Source organism: Leptodactylus fuscus, chromosome 6 (genome assembly GCF_031893055.1).
Source record: "Leptodactylus fuscus isolate aLepFus1 chromosome 6, aLepFus1.hap2, whole genome shotgun sequence".
NCBI lineage: Eukaryota > Metazoa > Chordata > Amphibia > Anura > Leptodactylidae > Leptodactylus > Leptodactylus fuscus.
Window position 1 is genome coordinate 23,902,559 of NC_134270.1, and position 16,066 is coordinate 23,918,624.

Sequence of the window (16,066 nt, forward strand, 5' to 3'; positions counted from 1 at the left end):
TAAGAAGTCAAATCATTTTATTGCTGAACGGCTTGTGAGGAGAATCTATAAGAAAAGGAATCTTTATTATTTATAGAGATCTGAGCACATACAGGAAATGATCAGATAACGATACAAAACTGGTCCTCTGAATGTGACGAGACGGACGGAGCCTGCACACAAGTAAATGCTGGAGGAGGCTACAGAGCGCACAACAAACTACCCCCCAGCCCGACCCCAGCGCCAAACGCTCCAAGGTCACCAGTAAAATCGCCTTTATTATTAGCATCACATTAAAAAAATAGCGGATAAAATCAGGGGCGGAGCCTGTGGAGAGTCCACACAAGACAAAATGCCGTGGCCAGCGATGGCAATGGGCTGGGGTCCGGAGAAACACACTCCCACCCACATCACAGAGGCGGGGGAGCAGAGCGAGACAGACAGCCCGACATCCTGCACACCCCCCAGCACCGTGCCACCTGACCCCAGGGCAGAAGTAGATCACATGGCCGCGTCCAGCCGTTTCCTTGTGTGCAGAGACGCGAGGTGGACATGACACCCAATTCATTTCCTACCAGCAGGACCTGAGTAAAGTCCAGCGACCGAGGCCTCGGTCACCCAATAAGCAGACACCCCCCTCTCCCAGCTCACTCTAGCTCTACATGGGCAGCACCAGGACCTCCATCAACAGCCACAAGGTACTGGCAACGCAAGGGTTAATGGGGAGTAGAAAACAACCCTAAAATTAAAAAAGGGGGTGAGGCTTTCAAGCTTGTCCTCGTCTTGAGGCTGACGGGAGTGATGGTGGCAGCGTGGAGCACAAGCTATCTGTGGAGGTAAAGCGGTGCGGTGGTGGAGGGTGCGGGCACGAGGGGGCTCACACAGACAGCGACACAAAGCTGTTGTACTGCTGGATATTCCTCTTCAAGATGTCCGAGCAGGGGCCCAGGACCCGCTCAAAGCGGGGGCGATCCAGCTTCACACACTTCAAAGGGCCACGGGCAACCACAGTGGCCGCTCGGGGTCTGTTCATCAGCAGCGCTATCTCACCTGTAGGGAACAGAGAACGTCAAGGTGACGTGCGATACAAGGGGTGGGTGCTGCCACCAGAGAGCAGAGGCCGGCTTCAGTACTACTAGCCAAACACTATAAGACTTACCAAAGTAGTCGGAGGGCCCGAGCCGTCCAACCTCCACAAACTCCTCAACCTCTGAACGGCGCTGGAGCACAGCAGCTGTACCCTGCAGGGAAACACATAACCGGTCATAATGGGGCAACATCCTCAGCACTGCGCCCCCTGCTGGTATCCGCAGAATAATCAGTCACCTCCAGAATGATGAAGAACTCGTCTCCAGGTTCTCCCTGCACCACAATCTTCTGTCCATCTTCAAACTGCACCGGCTCTAGAGCGTCCGCCACCGTCAGCCGCTCCCACTTATCCAGAGATTCTGGGGGGACAGGAGGAAGGAAACCTCAAGACCCGAAACCACAGATCACGCTGCATGAAGATCATATATAACATCCAAAATGCAGAGTCCCACGTAACACCCCAGATAATAGCAGATGAACTGCTCACCCAGAATGGAGACTTTGCTCAGGAATTCCTCGTACATCTTCCGTTTCCGCAGAGTGCTCCCCTGTAAGCAGACATCATGGAGTTACCATTACATGAGCCTTCACCTGCACGACATCCTCGCCCCTCCCATTCACCTACCATAAGGATCCTCCTGTAGCTGTCCCTGTCGATCCCCCACAACTTCACGTTAGTTTTGGCTTTCACGGTGGCAGCTCTTGGAGTTCCATAAATCAGAGCCAATTCCCCGAAACTGCCGCCCTCCCCGATGCTGGTCATCCACTCATTGCTGACATACACCTGGAAGGCAGAAGCTTGGTGACTCGCTCCAGCACAGTATGCGCCCCACCCCCTCATACAACGCCCCTCATACTTACATCCATCTCTCCCTGGTCAACCACATAGAAGTTATCGCCTTCATCCCCTGCAAAAGGCCAGAACAGGATTAATATGGAGCCCCCTCTCCTCCTCCTGGTACCTGCCTTCACCCCAAGATCCTCCTACCCCAACCAGTATCTGCCCTCGCCCCAGAATGCTCTGGACCCTCAGGTACCTGCAGCCTCTTTCTACTCCATCTGGTACTTGCTGTCACCCAGATCCCTTTCCTAATCCTCCTGATATCTGGTGTAACCCCAATACAAGACCCCTGTTCCTACAGTTGTCGCCCAGATGCACGGTCCACTTTCTTGTGTTGAGGTTTTCCAGAATGTATCCATTTATTTCTCTTACATATATGGCGCCATACTCTATAAGATATTGTCCCATATGGGGCTCACAATCTAAACTCCCTACTAGTATCTGACATGTGGAAACCCACACAAGCAAAGGGAGAACATACAGAGCAGAGCAGCAGGACAATGGTGCTAACCACTGAGCCACCTGTATACAGTGCCTAGTGGCCATGCCTGGTTACTGCAGCTCACCTACTATTCACATGATGTCCTGCAATCTGATATCAAGAGCCAAGTTTAAGGATAATCAATAGCTAAATCCTGGTAAAAACCCTTTAACGCCTCCTGTCATGCTAATATTTTGGACTCCTGACCTGCTTCAGTCCACTCCACCAGCAGCCTCCCATCCCCCACCCCTCTTCCATTGCTACCTTGCTGTATTACGGTCTCTCCAGCGATGTAGGTCACAGAAAACATGGCATCAAAGATATCACTGAAACAAGAAGATGACAAGAGACAATGAGCTTAGATACAGCCAACATGGACCGAGAAGCTGAGATACGAAGGTCTGTATGTAGGTAGCGCACTCCATGAGGGGAAAATGGGCACCATGGAGAGAAGTGCCCCCCCCCTCCTCATTATAAACATACTGTATATAGACTGCGTGGAGAGAAGTATGTGCCCCCTCCTCATTATACATGTACTGTATACAGACTGGATGGAGAGAAGTATGTGCCCCCTCCTCATTATACACGTACTGTATACAGACTGGATGGAGAGAAGTATGTGCCCCCTCCTCATTCCACACCTAGATGCTTTCCTGACCTAAACCCCTACATATCAGTGTTGAGTTGCTATACCTTTCTTCCGCCCTTCTGGGAAAGCTTTAGAAGAGTTTTGGGGAATTTTCCCCCAATTTGTGAGGTCAGACACTGATGTTGGGAAGGGAGTACTTGACTCACCATTTCTGTTCTGGTTCCTCCCTTGAGTTAGTCAGGGATCTGTGTAGACTTGTTCCTTCACACCAGAGGCCCCTACACCATAACTTTGTGGACCTTACTTTTATATACTCGGTGGCGCCCCCACTTTGTAACTGGACGTGGTCTGCCTCTGCCTATTACAGGACTATGCTCCAAAAAACAGGCCATTCTGTCACTGGAGGTGACCTCAGGGCGAGGGGCTGCATTTTATACACCGGGACAATGAGGACTGAAGGAAAACACTGGAATTTGAGGATTACGAGCTCCAGACCAATAAGCTCTCTCCATATAGTGTATCTAAGCTTCATGACTCTGTAGGACACTTATAATCTATACAGACACCTAGAGCTATCCATAACTTGGGAGTTCCTGCCAGATTCAGCAGCGCACCCACCTACAGCAGCTCACATCTCAGCTTCCAGAGTTACCCCCACTCAATCTATTCAGCAGCTCATATCTCAGTTACCTCCTCTCATTATCATCTAGATGAGCGAAGAGCACGTTCTTCTCGATGGCCTTGGCCAGGGCAGCCATAGTTTTGTAGTCTTTGGGGATGACCTGAGAAGAAGAGTGCAGACATGAAGCACTTGCTCCTGCTGGGGAGGACATGGCATAGTGTAGCCCACTTGTTAACCCCTTCTTGTTGCATTTACCTTCCGCACATAGGAGGCAGCATCTTCCTCTGTGTACACCTCAGCACTGATGGCTCCGCGGCGTCTCCGGCCCTTGACCACTGGGTTCATGGGGGGTGGAGGGGAGATCTCATCTTCACGGGAGTCAGAACGGGAGCCCGACTTCTGCTGGTTCAGGGATTGCCGAGCTTCTTCCTGACGATAGACATGAAGAAAAAGTGGCTAAGTGATAATGGGGCCCCACCGTGGAAGAGTAATATCATTAGGTTATGGACAAGAAGAAGTAGGCTCAGTGGCCGTGTGACATGAAGAATTCTTAGTGAGCTGTAGATAGGTGCGTGATGAGGAGCTGGCTCAGTGGTTATGTGCTGTAGGCAGATTTGTTGAGAAGCTGAGCCATTAGTATGTGCTACCAGAGTAGGTGTAGTGAGAAGCTTCTCCAGTAGTGGGCAGTAGGTATGTTTATGACTACTGGCTGACTGGTGGTTATGTGATGAGATGCTAGCTTAGTGGTTATGTGCTACAGGTAGATTTGTGATATAGTTGGCTCAGTAGGTAAAGTGCTATAGGTAGATGCAAAACTGGATCAGTGGGTAAAGTATTGTATTTAGATCTGTGATGTGAAGCTAGCTCAGTGGGTAAAGTGCTGTAGGTAGATTTGTGATGTGAAGCTGGCTCAGTAGTTATGTGCTGTAGGTAGAATTGTGATGTGAAGCTGGCTCAGTAGGTAAAGTGCTGTAGGTAGATGCAAGTTGCGAAATTGGATCAGTGGGTAAAGTATTGTATTTAGATTTGTGATGTGAAGCTAGCTCAGTAGTTATGTGCTGTAGGTAGATTTGTGATATGAAGCTGGTTTAGTTGGTAAAGTGCTGTAGGTGGAGAGGTGGCAATAAGACTCTCCTTCTCTGCAGCCTGAGGGGCTCCAGTGCCTCTAAGGGACTTACCTTCTCCAGACGCTCAAAGTACTCTCTGAGGAAGGCCATGGGCTTGTCGGGCCGGGCAGTGCACAGCTGCACGATGCAGTCCTTGAGCAGCTGCTGGATGTTGTACTTCTGTACATAGTGCTCACACTCGCGGAGGCTGCGGTCCTCCTCGCTGCTGGTACTGCACGACGCCATGACGCTGGGCTGAAACAAAGAGACAGCTATTAAGGAGGGAGGGGCCTAGATGAGACCACCCCCCATACAATGCTTACATGGAGCCAGCCACGAGTGGTTACTGCAGTGGCCTCCGTAGGTGAAGTGGAGCATTACATCAGAGAAGACACTAGTGGGGTACAGTCATCCAGCCATGGGTGTCACACATCAAAGAGGGCGTAGTTAGGAGAAGTTACCCAAAATATGTCATTATTAGCCTAATCCATAACCATCAGCAACAAAACTGGCAAAACGCACCATAGAGGGTCTGGAGCGGTGTGTGTGTGTGTGTGGGGGGCATCATGCCATGAAACTGGCACCAGAAGATGTCACTGCTCTCTCTCCTATGTGCCATGTCCTTCCCAATTCTTCATTTACATCTGTAACACTTCCCTTTAAGAGAAGCCCGGCCTGACTCTCAGAACCAGCTGAACGAGTCTCCTACTGACAGTGCCGGGCGCTGCGCCAGAAGCCCAAGACAAAGCATCACTGAGCCACATGAATGGTGGCATTCACCCCAAACACAAAGACCCACGAGAATGACTGACACCAACATGACACGCCTCATACTACATACCCCGAGCAGCCACAACAACACTAAGTAACATGACCCTGCCTCCACACACGTGGCTGCCACCACATAGGACCCGCCCTCTGTTCACATGTTACGTGTGTTATGTACATACAATCTCAGGACACAGGTACATGGAGATCCCGTGTCCTCTGAGCCAGGTAATCCGCCTCCTTACAGCAGCTTACAGCACAGGGGACAACTAAGCTCATTATATGAAGACTGAAGGAGAAGATAAACCCCAGGAGCGGCCAGGATCCCCCCCAGCAGTCACACAAGAGTGACAACCCCTCCACCAACCAGACCAGCGACTCCTCCTCTAAATCACAGCTCAGCAGCGCCACCCAGGGGCTCAGACCATCTAGCTCAAGACATGCAGGAGACAAAAATAATCACCTCCACTTATAAAGAGAAACAAAAGTACAAAAACCTCCCCTTTTCAGGTCTCTCTGGTACTGACCCCTCCTCCTACAATCTCTCCAAATCTCCCCCCCCCCCCCCTCAGGTTTCTCTCTTTCTCCCTCTCTCTATTGTAGAGTCAACACTGAATTTGGACGTAATTGGAAAACAGTTATCAGCTCAGAGTCAAAATAAAAAGATTCATTATATTTACTGATATTATAGATTAACATTGTACAATTAGATTTATAATCTGTTACATAGTCACTGGCCAGCACTAGTGATAATAAATTAGAGGATCTGTACGGCTACTGACGGGCCACGGCAATCAGCCACTTATAAGGGAGTCAGAGCCGGTTCAGTAGTTGAACTGTGAAAAAATGGAGGAGATGGAAAGTTGGCAACTCCATAGCCCTGCACTCCGATGTAGTCACCCCTGAGAAAGGACTCTCTTACTGGTACTGTCTCCCCCTCCTCACGTCTCTCTCTCCAGTGTTGTCACCCTTTTCCCAGATGTCTCTCTTCAATGTTGTCTCCCCTTTCTCAGGTCTCTCTAGTGCAGTCACCTCCTCCCTCAGGTCTCTTCCTCTCTCCAATACTGTCTCCCATACTCATCAGGTCTCTTGCCTGTGCTGTCACCTGTGCTGTCTCCCCCTCCTCAGGTCTCTCTCCAGAACTGTCTCCCCTTTCTCAGGTCTCTCTCCTGTGCCGTCTCCCCCTCCTCAGGTCTCTCTCCAGAACTGTCTCCCCCTCCTCAGGTCTCTCTCCTGTGCCGTCTCCCCCTCCTCAGGTCTCTCTCCCCCTCCTCAGGTCTCTCTCCTGCGCCGTCTCCCCCTCCTCAGGTCTCTCTCCTGTGCCGTCTCCCCCTCCTCAGGTCTCTCTCCCCCTCCTCAGGTCTCTCTCCTGCGCCGTCTCCCCCTCCTCAGGTCCGTCTCCCCCTCCTCAGGTCTCTCTCCTGTGCCGTCTCCCCCTCCTCAGGTCTCTCTCCTGTGCCGTCTCCCCCTCCTCAGGTCTCTCTCCCCCTCCTCAGGTCTCTCTCCTGTGCCGTCTCCCCCTCCTCAGGTCCGTCTCCCCCTCCTCAGGTCCGTCTCCCCCTCCTCAGGTCCGTCTCCCCCTCCTCAGGTCCGTCTCCCCCTCCTCAGGTCCGTCTCCCCCTCCTCAGGTCCGTCTCCCCCTCCTCAGGTCCGTCTCCCCCTCCTCAGGTCCGTCTCCCCCTCCTCAGGTCCGTCTCCCCCTCCTCAGGTCCGTCTCCCCCTCCTCAGGTCCGTCTCCCCCTCCTCAGGTCCGTCTCCCCCTCCTCAGGTCCGTCTCCCCCTCCTCAGGTCCGTCTCCCCCTCCTCAGGTCCGTCTCCCCCTCCTCAGGTCCGTCTCCCCCTCCTCAGGTCCGTCTCCCCCTCCTCAGGTCCGTCTCCCCCTCCTCAGGTCCGTCTCCCCCTCCTCAGGTCCGTCTCCCCCTCCTCAGGTCCGTCTCCCCCTCCTCAGGTCCGTCTCCCCCTCCTCAGGTCCGTCTCCCCCTCCTCAGGTCCGTCTCCCCCTCCTCAGGTCCGTCTCCCCCTCCTCAGGTCCGTCTCCCCCTCCTCAGGTCCGTCTCCCCCTCCTCAGGTCCGTCTCCCCCTCCTCAGGTCCGTCTCCCCCTCCTCAGGTCCGTCTCCCCCTCCTCAGGTCCGTCTCCCCCTCCTCAGGTCCGTCTCCCCCTCCTCAGGTCCGTCTCCCCCTCCTCAGGTCCGTCTCCCCCTCCTCAGGTCCGTCTCCCCCTCCTCAGGTCCGTCTCCCCCTCCTCAGGTCCGTCTCCCCCTCCTCAGGTCCGTCTCCCCCTCCTCAGGTCCGTCTCCCCCTCCTCAGGTCCGTCTCCCCCTCCTCAGGTCCGTCTCCCCCTCCTCAGGTCCGTCTCCCCCTCCTCAGGTCCGTCTCCCCCTCCTCAGGTCCGTCTCCCCCTCCTCAGGTCCGTCTCCCCCTCCTCAGGTCCGTCTCCCCCTCCTCAGGTCCGTCTCCCCCTCCTCAGGTCCGTCTCCCCCTCCTCAGGTCCGTCTCCCCCTCCTCAGGTCCGTCTCCCCCTCCTCAGGTCCGTCTCCCCCTCCTCAGGTCCGTCTCCCCCTCCTCAGGTCCGTCTCCCCCTCCTCAGGTCCGTCTCCCCCTCCTCAGGTCCGTCTCCCCCTCCTCAGGTCCGTCTCCCCCTCCTCAGGTCCGTCTCCCCCTCCTCAGGTCCGTCTCCCCCTCCTCAGGTCCGTCTCCCCCTCCTCAGGTCCGTCTCCCCCTCCTCAGGTCCGTCTCCCCCTCCTCAGGTCCGTCTCCCCCTCCTCAGGTCCGTCTCCCCCTCCTCAGGTCCGTCTCCCCCTCCTCAGGTCCGTCTCCCCCTCCTCAGGTCCGTCTCCCCCTCCTCAGGTCCGTCTCCCCCTCCTCAGGTCCGTCTCCCCCTCCTCAGGTCCGTCTCCCCCTCCTCAGGTCCGTCTCCCCCTCCTCAGGTCCGTCTCCCCCTCCTCAGGTCCGTCTCCCCCTCCTCAGGTCCGTCTCCCCCTCCTCAGGTCCGTCTCCCCCTCCTCAGGTCCGTCTCCCCCTCCTCAGGTCCGTCTCCCCCTCCTCAGGTCCGTCTCCCCCTCCTCAGGTCCGTCTCCCCCTCCTCAGGTCCGTCTCCCCCTCCTCAGGTCCGTCTCCCCCTCCTCAGGTCCGTCTCCCCCTCCTCAGGTCCGTCTCCCCCTCCTCAGGTCCGTCTCCCCCTCCTCAGGTCCGTCTCCCCCTCCTCAGGTCCGTCTCCCCCTCCTCAGGTCCGTCTCCCCCTCCTCAGGTCCGTCTCCCCCTCCTCAGGTCCGTCTCCCCCTCCTCAGGTCCGTCTCCCCCTCCTCAGGTCCGTCTCCCCCTCCTCAGGTCCGTCTCCCCCTCCTCAGGTCCGTCTCCCCCTCCTCAGGTCCGTCTCCCCCTCCTCAGGTCCGTCTCCCCCTCCTCAGGTCCGTCTCCCCCTCCTCAGGTCCGTCTCCCCCTCCTCAGGTCCGTCTCCCCCTCCTCAGGTCCGTCTCCCCCTCCTCAGGTCCGTCTCCCCCTCCTCAGGTCCGTCTCCCCCTCCTCAGGTCCGTCTCCCCCTCCTCAGGTCCGTCTCCCCCTCCTCAGGTCCGTCTCCCCCTCCTCAGGTCCGTCTCCCCCTCCTCAGGTCCGTCTCCCCCTCCTCAGGTCCGTCTCCCCCTCCTCAGGTCCGTCTCCCCCTCCTCAGGTCCGTCTCCCCCTCCTCAGGTCCGTCTCCCCCTCCTCAGGTCCGTCTCCCCCTCCTCAGGTCCGTCTCCCCCTCCTCAGGTCCGTCTCCCCCTCCTCAGGTCCGTCTCCCCCTCCTCAGGTCCGTCTCCCCCTCCTCAGGTCCGTCTCCCCCTCCTCAGGTCCGTCTCCCCCTCCTCAGGTCCGTCTCCCCCTCCTCAGGTCCGTCTCCCCCTCCTCAGGTCCGTCTCCCCCTCCTCAGGTCCGTCTCCCCCTCCTCAGGTCCGTCTCCCCCTCCTCAGGTCCGTCTCCCCCTCCTCAGGTCCGTCTCCCCCTCCTCAGGTCCGTCTCCCCCTCCTCAGGTCCGTCTCCCCCTCCTCAGGTCCGTCTCCCCCTCCTCAGGTCCGTCTCCCCCTCCTCAGGTCCGTCTCCCCCTCCTCAGGTCCGTCTCCCCCTCCTCAGGTCCGTCTCCCCCTCCTCAGGTCCCTCTCCCCCTCCTCAGGTCCGTCTCCCCCTCCTCAGGTCCGTCTCCCCCTCCTCAGGTCCCTCTCCCCCTCCTCAGGTCTCTCTCCTGTGCCGTCTCCCCCTCCTCAGGTCTCTCTCCCCCTCCTCAGGTCTCTCTCCTGTGCCGTCTCCCCCTCCTCAGGTCTCTCTCCTGTGCCGTCTCCCCCTCCTCAGGTCTCTCTCCCCCTCCTCAGGTCTCTCTCCCCCTCCTCAGGTCTCTCTCCCCCTCCTCAGGTCTCTCTCCCCCTCCTCAGGTCTCTCTCCCCCTCCTCAGGTCTCTCTCCCCCTCCTCAGGTCTCTCTCCCCCTCCTCAGGTCTCTCTCCCCCTCCTCAGGTCTCTCTCCCCCTCCTCAGGTCTCTCTCCCCCTCCTCAGGTCTCTCTCCCCCTCCTCAGGTCTCTCTCCCCCTCCTCAGGTCTCTCTCCCCCTCCTCAGGTCTCTCTCCCCCTCCTCAGGTCTCTCCTGTGCTGTCTCCCCCTCCTCAGGTCCCTCTCCCCCTCCTCAGGTCTCTCTCCTGTGCCGTCTCCCCCTCCTCAGGTCTCTCTCCTGTGCCGTCTCCCCCTCCTCAGGTCTCTCTCCCCCTCCTCAGGTCTCTCTCCCCCTCCTCAGGTCTCTCTCCCCCTCCTCAGGTCTCTCTCCCCCTCCTCAGGTCTCTCTCCCCCTCCTCAGGTCTCTCTCCCCCTCCTCAGGTCTCTCTCCCCCTCCTCAGGTCTCTCTCCCCCTCCTCAGGTCTCTCTCCCCCTCCTCAGGTCTCTCTCCCCCTCCTCAGGTCTCTCTCCCCCTCCTCAGGTCTCTCTCCCCCTCCTCAGGTCTCTCTCCCCCTCCTCAGGTCTCTCTCCCCCTCCTCAGGTCTCTCTCCCCCTCCTCAGGTCTCTCTCCCCCTCCTCAGGTCTCTCTCCCCCTCCTCAGGTCTCTCTCCCCCTCCTCAGGTCTCTCTCCCCCTCCTCAGGTCTCTCTCCCCCTCCTCAGGTCTCTCTCCCCCTCCTCAGGTCTCTCTCCCCCTCCTCAGGTCTCTCTCCCCCTCCTCAGGTCTCTCTCCCCCTCCTCAGGTCTCTCTCCCCCTCCTCAGGTCTCTCTCCCCCTCCTCAGGTCTCTCTCCCCCTCCTCAGGTCTCTCTCCCCCTCCTCAGGTCTCTCTCCCCCTCCTCAGGTCTCTCTCCCCCTCCTCAGGTCTCTCTCCCCCTCCTCAGGTCTCTCTCCCCCTCCTCAGGTCTCTCCTGTGCTGTCTCCCCCTCCTCAGGTCTCTCTCCCCCTCCTCAGGTCTCTCTCCCCCTCCTCAGGTCTCTCTCCCCCTCCTCAGGTCTCTCCTGTGCTGTCTCCCCCTCCTCAGGTCCCTCTCCCCCTCCTCAGGTCTCTCCTGTGCTGTCTCCCCCTCCTCAGGTCCCTCTCCCCCTCCTCAGGTCTCTCTCCCCCTCCTCAGGTCTCTCTCCTGTGCCGTCTCCCCCTCCTCAGGTCTCTCTCCCCCTCCTCAGGTCTCTCTCCCCCTCCTCAGGTCTCTCTCCCCCTCCTCAGGTCTCTCTCCCCCTCCTCAGGTCTCTCCTGTGCTGTCTCCCCCTCCTCAGGTCCCTCTCCCCCTCCTCAGGTCTCTCTCCCCCTCCTCAGGTCTCTCTCCCCCTCCTCAGGTCTCTCTCCCCCTCCTCAGGTCTCTCTCCTGTGCCGTCTCCCCCTCCTCAGGTCTCTCTCCCCCTCCTCAGGTCTCTCTCCCCCTCCTCAGGTCTCTCTCCTGCGCCGTCTCCCCCTCCTCAGGTCTCTCTCCGGGACTGTCGCACTCTCCGCGCCCCCCGCTCCCTCCCGTCACACCCCGGGGTTCCTCCACCTGCAGCCCCGCGTCCTCTCCCATCTCGGGCAGTTACCGGAGGTCGCTGAGCTTCGTGTCACAGGTGTTCGGGCCACTCTCCCGGGTGATCCGGGCGTCCTGGGCCTCCCCCTCCGGGTGTCTTCTCCGCGCACTCACCGGAAATTCACGAGTCCACCAATCACAGCCTCTGGTGACGTCAATCGGCCTCGATCTGACAGGAAACCGTTACTAGGCAACGCTCCGCCCTCCGCACCCCTTCATTGCCTGTCTGTTTGCTCCCTTAGATTACCCGGATGTACAGCGCAGCGTAACCGACAGACGTGGAGAGACCCGCGGGGGCCCCGACTGAGAGAGACCGTGTGTGTGTGTGTATATAGCTATACACATCCCTCTCTCTATATATACATAGCTCTACACCGCCTCCTGTGTACTGTGCAATGTACTGCACTCTACACCCCATACTGCCCCCTATATATCATATAATAAACTACAACTATTATATACACACACACACAGTATATACACACACTAGCCTCTGTCCACAACACGTCTGCGTGTTCTTAGCATTGATCCGCCTATATTCAGCAAATTTCTGCCGTCCATGGTTCGCCTGCTTCAGCGTTTTGGCAGCGCTCACGCTGGGCTGTGGCTGAATTCGTTCCTCGTGCTGTGCCCATGATTGTTCCGGCATCTCAGCAGCTCGCTGGGAAGCCATATAATGAGCATTTTGATGGCGTTGATGATCCACCTTTTTCCGTAGCTCTCAAGCTCTCCACTGGATCTTCGCGTTGTGCCTGTGATTGTTGCGGCATCTCAGCAGCTTGCTCTGACACCATATAATGAGCGTGTTGTTGGCGTTGATGATCCGCCTGCTCCGGTGTTTCGGTAGCTCTCAAGATGGCCTGGCGATGAAGTTGTTCTTTGCACCGTGCCTGTAATTGTTCCGACATCTCAGCAGCTCGCTACAACGCCATATAATGCATGTGTTGTTGGCATCGGTGATCCCCCTCAGCTCTGCTTGAGGAGAACTCTGTGACTTCTGGCTTCCTTCATAGCTCTCGTTGTTTTTGACAAATTAGATTTTCTTTTTCCAGGCATGTTTAAAATTGACAAACTGCCAATTTGGATTAAAGGTGTTTACCCATCTAGGGTGTCAGCACTGCCTGGAGCAGATCAGATAATATGCAAATGCATGTGCACAATGGACTAAGGGTTATCTGAGTGTTTACATAGAGATAACAGACCTGGCATTATCAGAAGCTGAGATAAGCTGCTGCAAGAGCAGTGTAATATAGTCTGTGAACATAAATTCATAATAGTTGTGAAGCCATGTCATTTACCGGGATAAAAAGTAGCCTATGTGTTAATCCAGGTTACAAACTATCTATGTGCCAAATTTCATTCAAATCCATTCAGCCGTTTTTGCGTGATCGAGTAACAAACATCCAAAAACACAAACTTTCACATGTATAATATTAGTAGGATAGGATTAGTAGTAAATATAAAAACGTATATGTAAATCATACTTACCATGCACGATGGGCGTTTCATGCACCCCTCCACGTCGTCCATCATTGACGCCCTCCTCTGGTTTCTTCTTGGTGAGACGTCCTCCTTCTTTTGCGATCTTCCACCTCCATCTTCCTTTCTTCTGGCGGTTTTCAGTGAAATCCCTAAGAACTACACAAAAATGGCGCCAGAGCGTGCGCAAGTTCCTGGGATGAGTTATAGGATATAGCAACACAATGGTCAGGTGAGGGTCGCAATCACTCTGGCTAACCGACTGGAGTCGGTATCGAAACTGATATGAATACACATACAACGGAAAACAGCAAAAGCTCACTAACAGGGAATCCTGTACCAGATAGTGAGTGATCCGGGCAACGGTGTGCGGGCCACATGCAACGGGCCGGACAAATGTCCTTGGTGGGCCTCATGTGGTCCACGGGCTGTAGTTTGAGGACCCCTGGTCTAAATTTTCTTCTTGGCTCAGCAATTCAGAATTTAAGACAGTAGAAATACCTTCTGTTCTACAATTCCTGCAAGATGCTCCTGTGTCCTCTTGGCGCGTTGCGGTCCTTCTGCTCGGGCATCTTCTCAAAGTAAAACTGTTAACTGGCTGTGTCGTCATGGATCCCTTCCGCTGAAGCCGATGATTGGCCTCAGCGGTGACATGCTCAGGAAGAGACCTATGATGTTACAGGTAGTGACATTGCAAGCCCTTCGCTGAGGCCATTGAGTGGATTTTGTCAAACGTATGTGTTGCGTATAAATTGAGCCCCTGCAGATGATATGTGTACCTCCTACTACGAAATTGACTGAAAAATGTCACGTGACATGTACAAAATTGCCAAATACTCGTCATCCAGGAGAGAAGAGGATAGAACTGGAAAAAAGTCAAGGAAACATTTTAGCTACAATCATTACATTTTGTGAAATGGTGTGGGTTTTTTTTGGCCACCCCTGTATAACCCTACAATCCAGGGGAAGGCAAAAAACCCCCATGAGGCTCATGCCAATTGCCCCAATTCAGGGAAAAAATTCCTTCCCGACTCCAATCTGGCAGTCAGTATAAAACCCTGGATCAACGTGTCCTTAAAATCTAGAGACCATAACCCATTATACTTTTCTCTTCAAGAAAGGCATCCAGTCAGTGAATCCGCCATCACCACTTCCCGGGGCAGAGACTTCCAGAGCCTCGCTGTTCTTACTGTGAAGAATCCCCTTCTATGTTTCTGGTGAAACCTTCTCTCCTCCAGACGTAGAGGATGTCCTCTTGTCACGGTCACTGGCCTAGTAGTAATAAGATCCTTAGAAAGTTCTTTGTATTGTCCCTTCACGTATTTGTACATTGTTATTAGATCTCCCCGTAGACGTCTTTTCTCTAAACTGAATAACCCCAAGTTTGTTAACCTCTCATTGTCCTCCAGTCCCCCCATTCCCCTAATCATTTTGGTTGCCCATCTTTGCACTTTTTCAAGTTCACTTATGTCTTTATTGTATATCGGGGCCCAAAATTGTGCACAATTTTCTAAGTGTGGTCGTACCAGTGATTTGTATAGAGGCATAACTATGTCCTTGTCATGAGAATCTAGACCTCTTTTGATGCATCCCATAATTGTATTTGCCTTGGCAGCAGCTGCCTGGCACTGGTCATTAAAGGTAAGCTTGCTGTCCACCAAATCCCTAAGCCTTTTTCATTGACAGTCTTACCCAGTAATTTACTATTTAGTACATAGTCATACATTTTATTACGCTGACCAAAGTGCATTACCTTACATTTGTCAACATTAAACTTCATTTGCCAAGTCTCCGCCCGAGATGAAGTGTCGTGAAGCGGACGCCGAGGCTGAATCAGCTGCGGAATCCGCCTGAAGAAAGGGCAGCTCGCTTCTTTTTTTCCGTGAGCCAGAACATACCGCTCACACATAAAAGGAAGCTAGCGGTCTACATAGACCTCTATTGTGAGGGGGCAGATTCTGAGGTGGATTCGTCGTCAAAATCCGCCCCCACTTGCCCCATGTGAACGAGCCCTTAGATGCCCCTGTAATATTCTACTATCCTCCTCATTATTGATTACCCTACAAAGTTTAGTATCATCTGCAAATATAGACATCCTGCTCTGTAAACCCTCTACCAGGTCATTAATAAAGATATTAAACAAGAGAGGACCTAAAACTGCCCCCTGTGGCACCCCACTGGTGACTGTGGCCCAGTCTGAGTATTTACCATTAACAAGTACCCTCTGTTTCCTATCAGTGAGCCAGTTGCTAACCCAAATGCATATGTTTTCCCCCAGTCCCAACATTCTCATTCTCATGCCAACCTTTTATGTGGAACAATATCAAAAGCCTTTGAAAAGTCCATATACATTATGTCCACTGCATTAGCCATGTCCAGATATACCACATCCACCGCATTACCCATATAACATACAGTACAGAACAAAAGTTTGGACACACCTTCTCTTTCAAAGAGTTTTCTGTATTTTCATGACCATGATAATTGTAGATTCACACTGAAGGCATCAAAACTATGAAGTAACACGTGGAATTATATACTTAACAAAAAAGTGTGAAACAACTGAAAATCTGTCTTATATTCTCGGTTCTTCAAAGTAGCCACCTTTTGCTTTGATTACTGCTTTGCACCTTCTTGGCATTCTCTTGATGAGCTTCAAGAGGTAGTCACCGGAAATGGTTTTCACTTCACAGGTGTGCCCTGTCAGGTTTAATAAGTGGGATTTCTTGCCTTATAAATGGGGTTGGGGCCATCAGTTGTGTTGTGCAGAAGTCAGGTGGATACACAGCTGATAGTCCTACTGAATAGACTGTTAGAATTTGTATTATGGCAAGAAAAAAGCAGCTAAGTAAAGAAAAACCAGTGGCCATCATTACTTTAAGAAATGAAGCGAACTTGCGGTGTCGGCACTATGGCAGCGGGCATGCGCAGTACGTTCGGCAAAGTTCGCCGAACAGAGCGTACTGCGCAGGCGTCCGACGTCAAGCCGAAGAAGGAAGGAGAGGATGCAGAAGAAGACAGAGGCAGCACTGGAGTAAGTTGTCGAGCAGCAATGGGGACGCCTCCATCGCATCTCCTGCGCTGGGGGACGCCCCCATCGCTGCGAGAGAACTAATTAGCAAAC

The 16,066-nt window shown here is 54.4% G+C and overlaps 1 protein-coding gene across 2 annotated transcripts; it reads right to left on the reverse strand.

Moving 5' to 3' along the window:
* On the reverse strand, positions 1-11,734 carry PRKAR1A (protein kinase cAMP-dependent type I regulatory subunit alpha). 2 transcript variants are annotated; one of them, XM_075279556.1, is made up of 11 exons: positions 11,578-11,734; positions 4,780-4,962; positions 3,857-4,030; positions 3,670-3,761; positions 2,655-2,716; positions 1,930-1,976; positions 1,694-1,852; positions 1,556-1,616; positions 1,306-1,427; positions 1,139-1,220; positions 1-1,029 (listed from the first exon to the last, which is right to left on the reverse strand). In XM_075279556.1, the coding sequence occupies exons 2-11, from the start codon at positions 4,951-4,953 to the stop codon at positions 857-859; spliced, it is 1,146 nt and encodes a 381-aa protein (XP_075135657.1). In that variant the 5' UTR covers positions 4,954-4,962; positions 11,578-11,734; the 3' UTR covers positions 1-856. The 2 variants fall into 2 exon arrangements, with proteins under 2 accessions (XP_075135657.1, XP_075135656.1); XM_075279555.1 differs by having other exon boundaries at positions 11,477-11,631.
* Between the last annotated feature and the right edge of the window lie 4,332 nt (positions 11,735-16,066).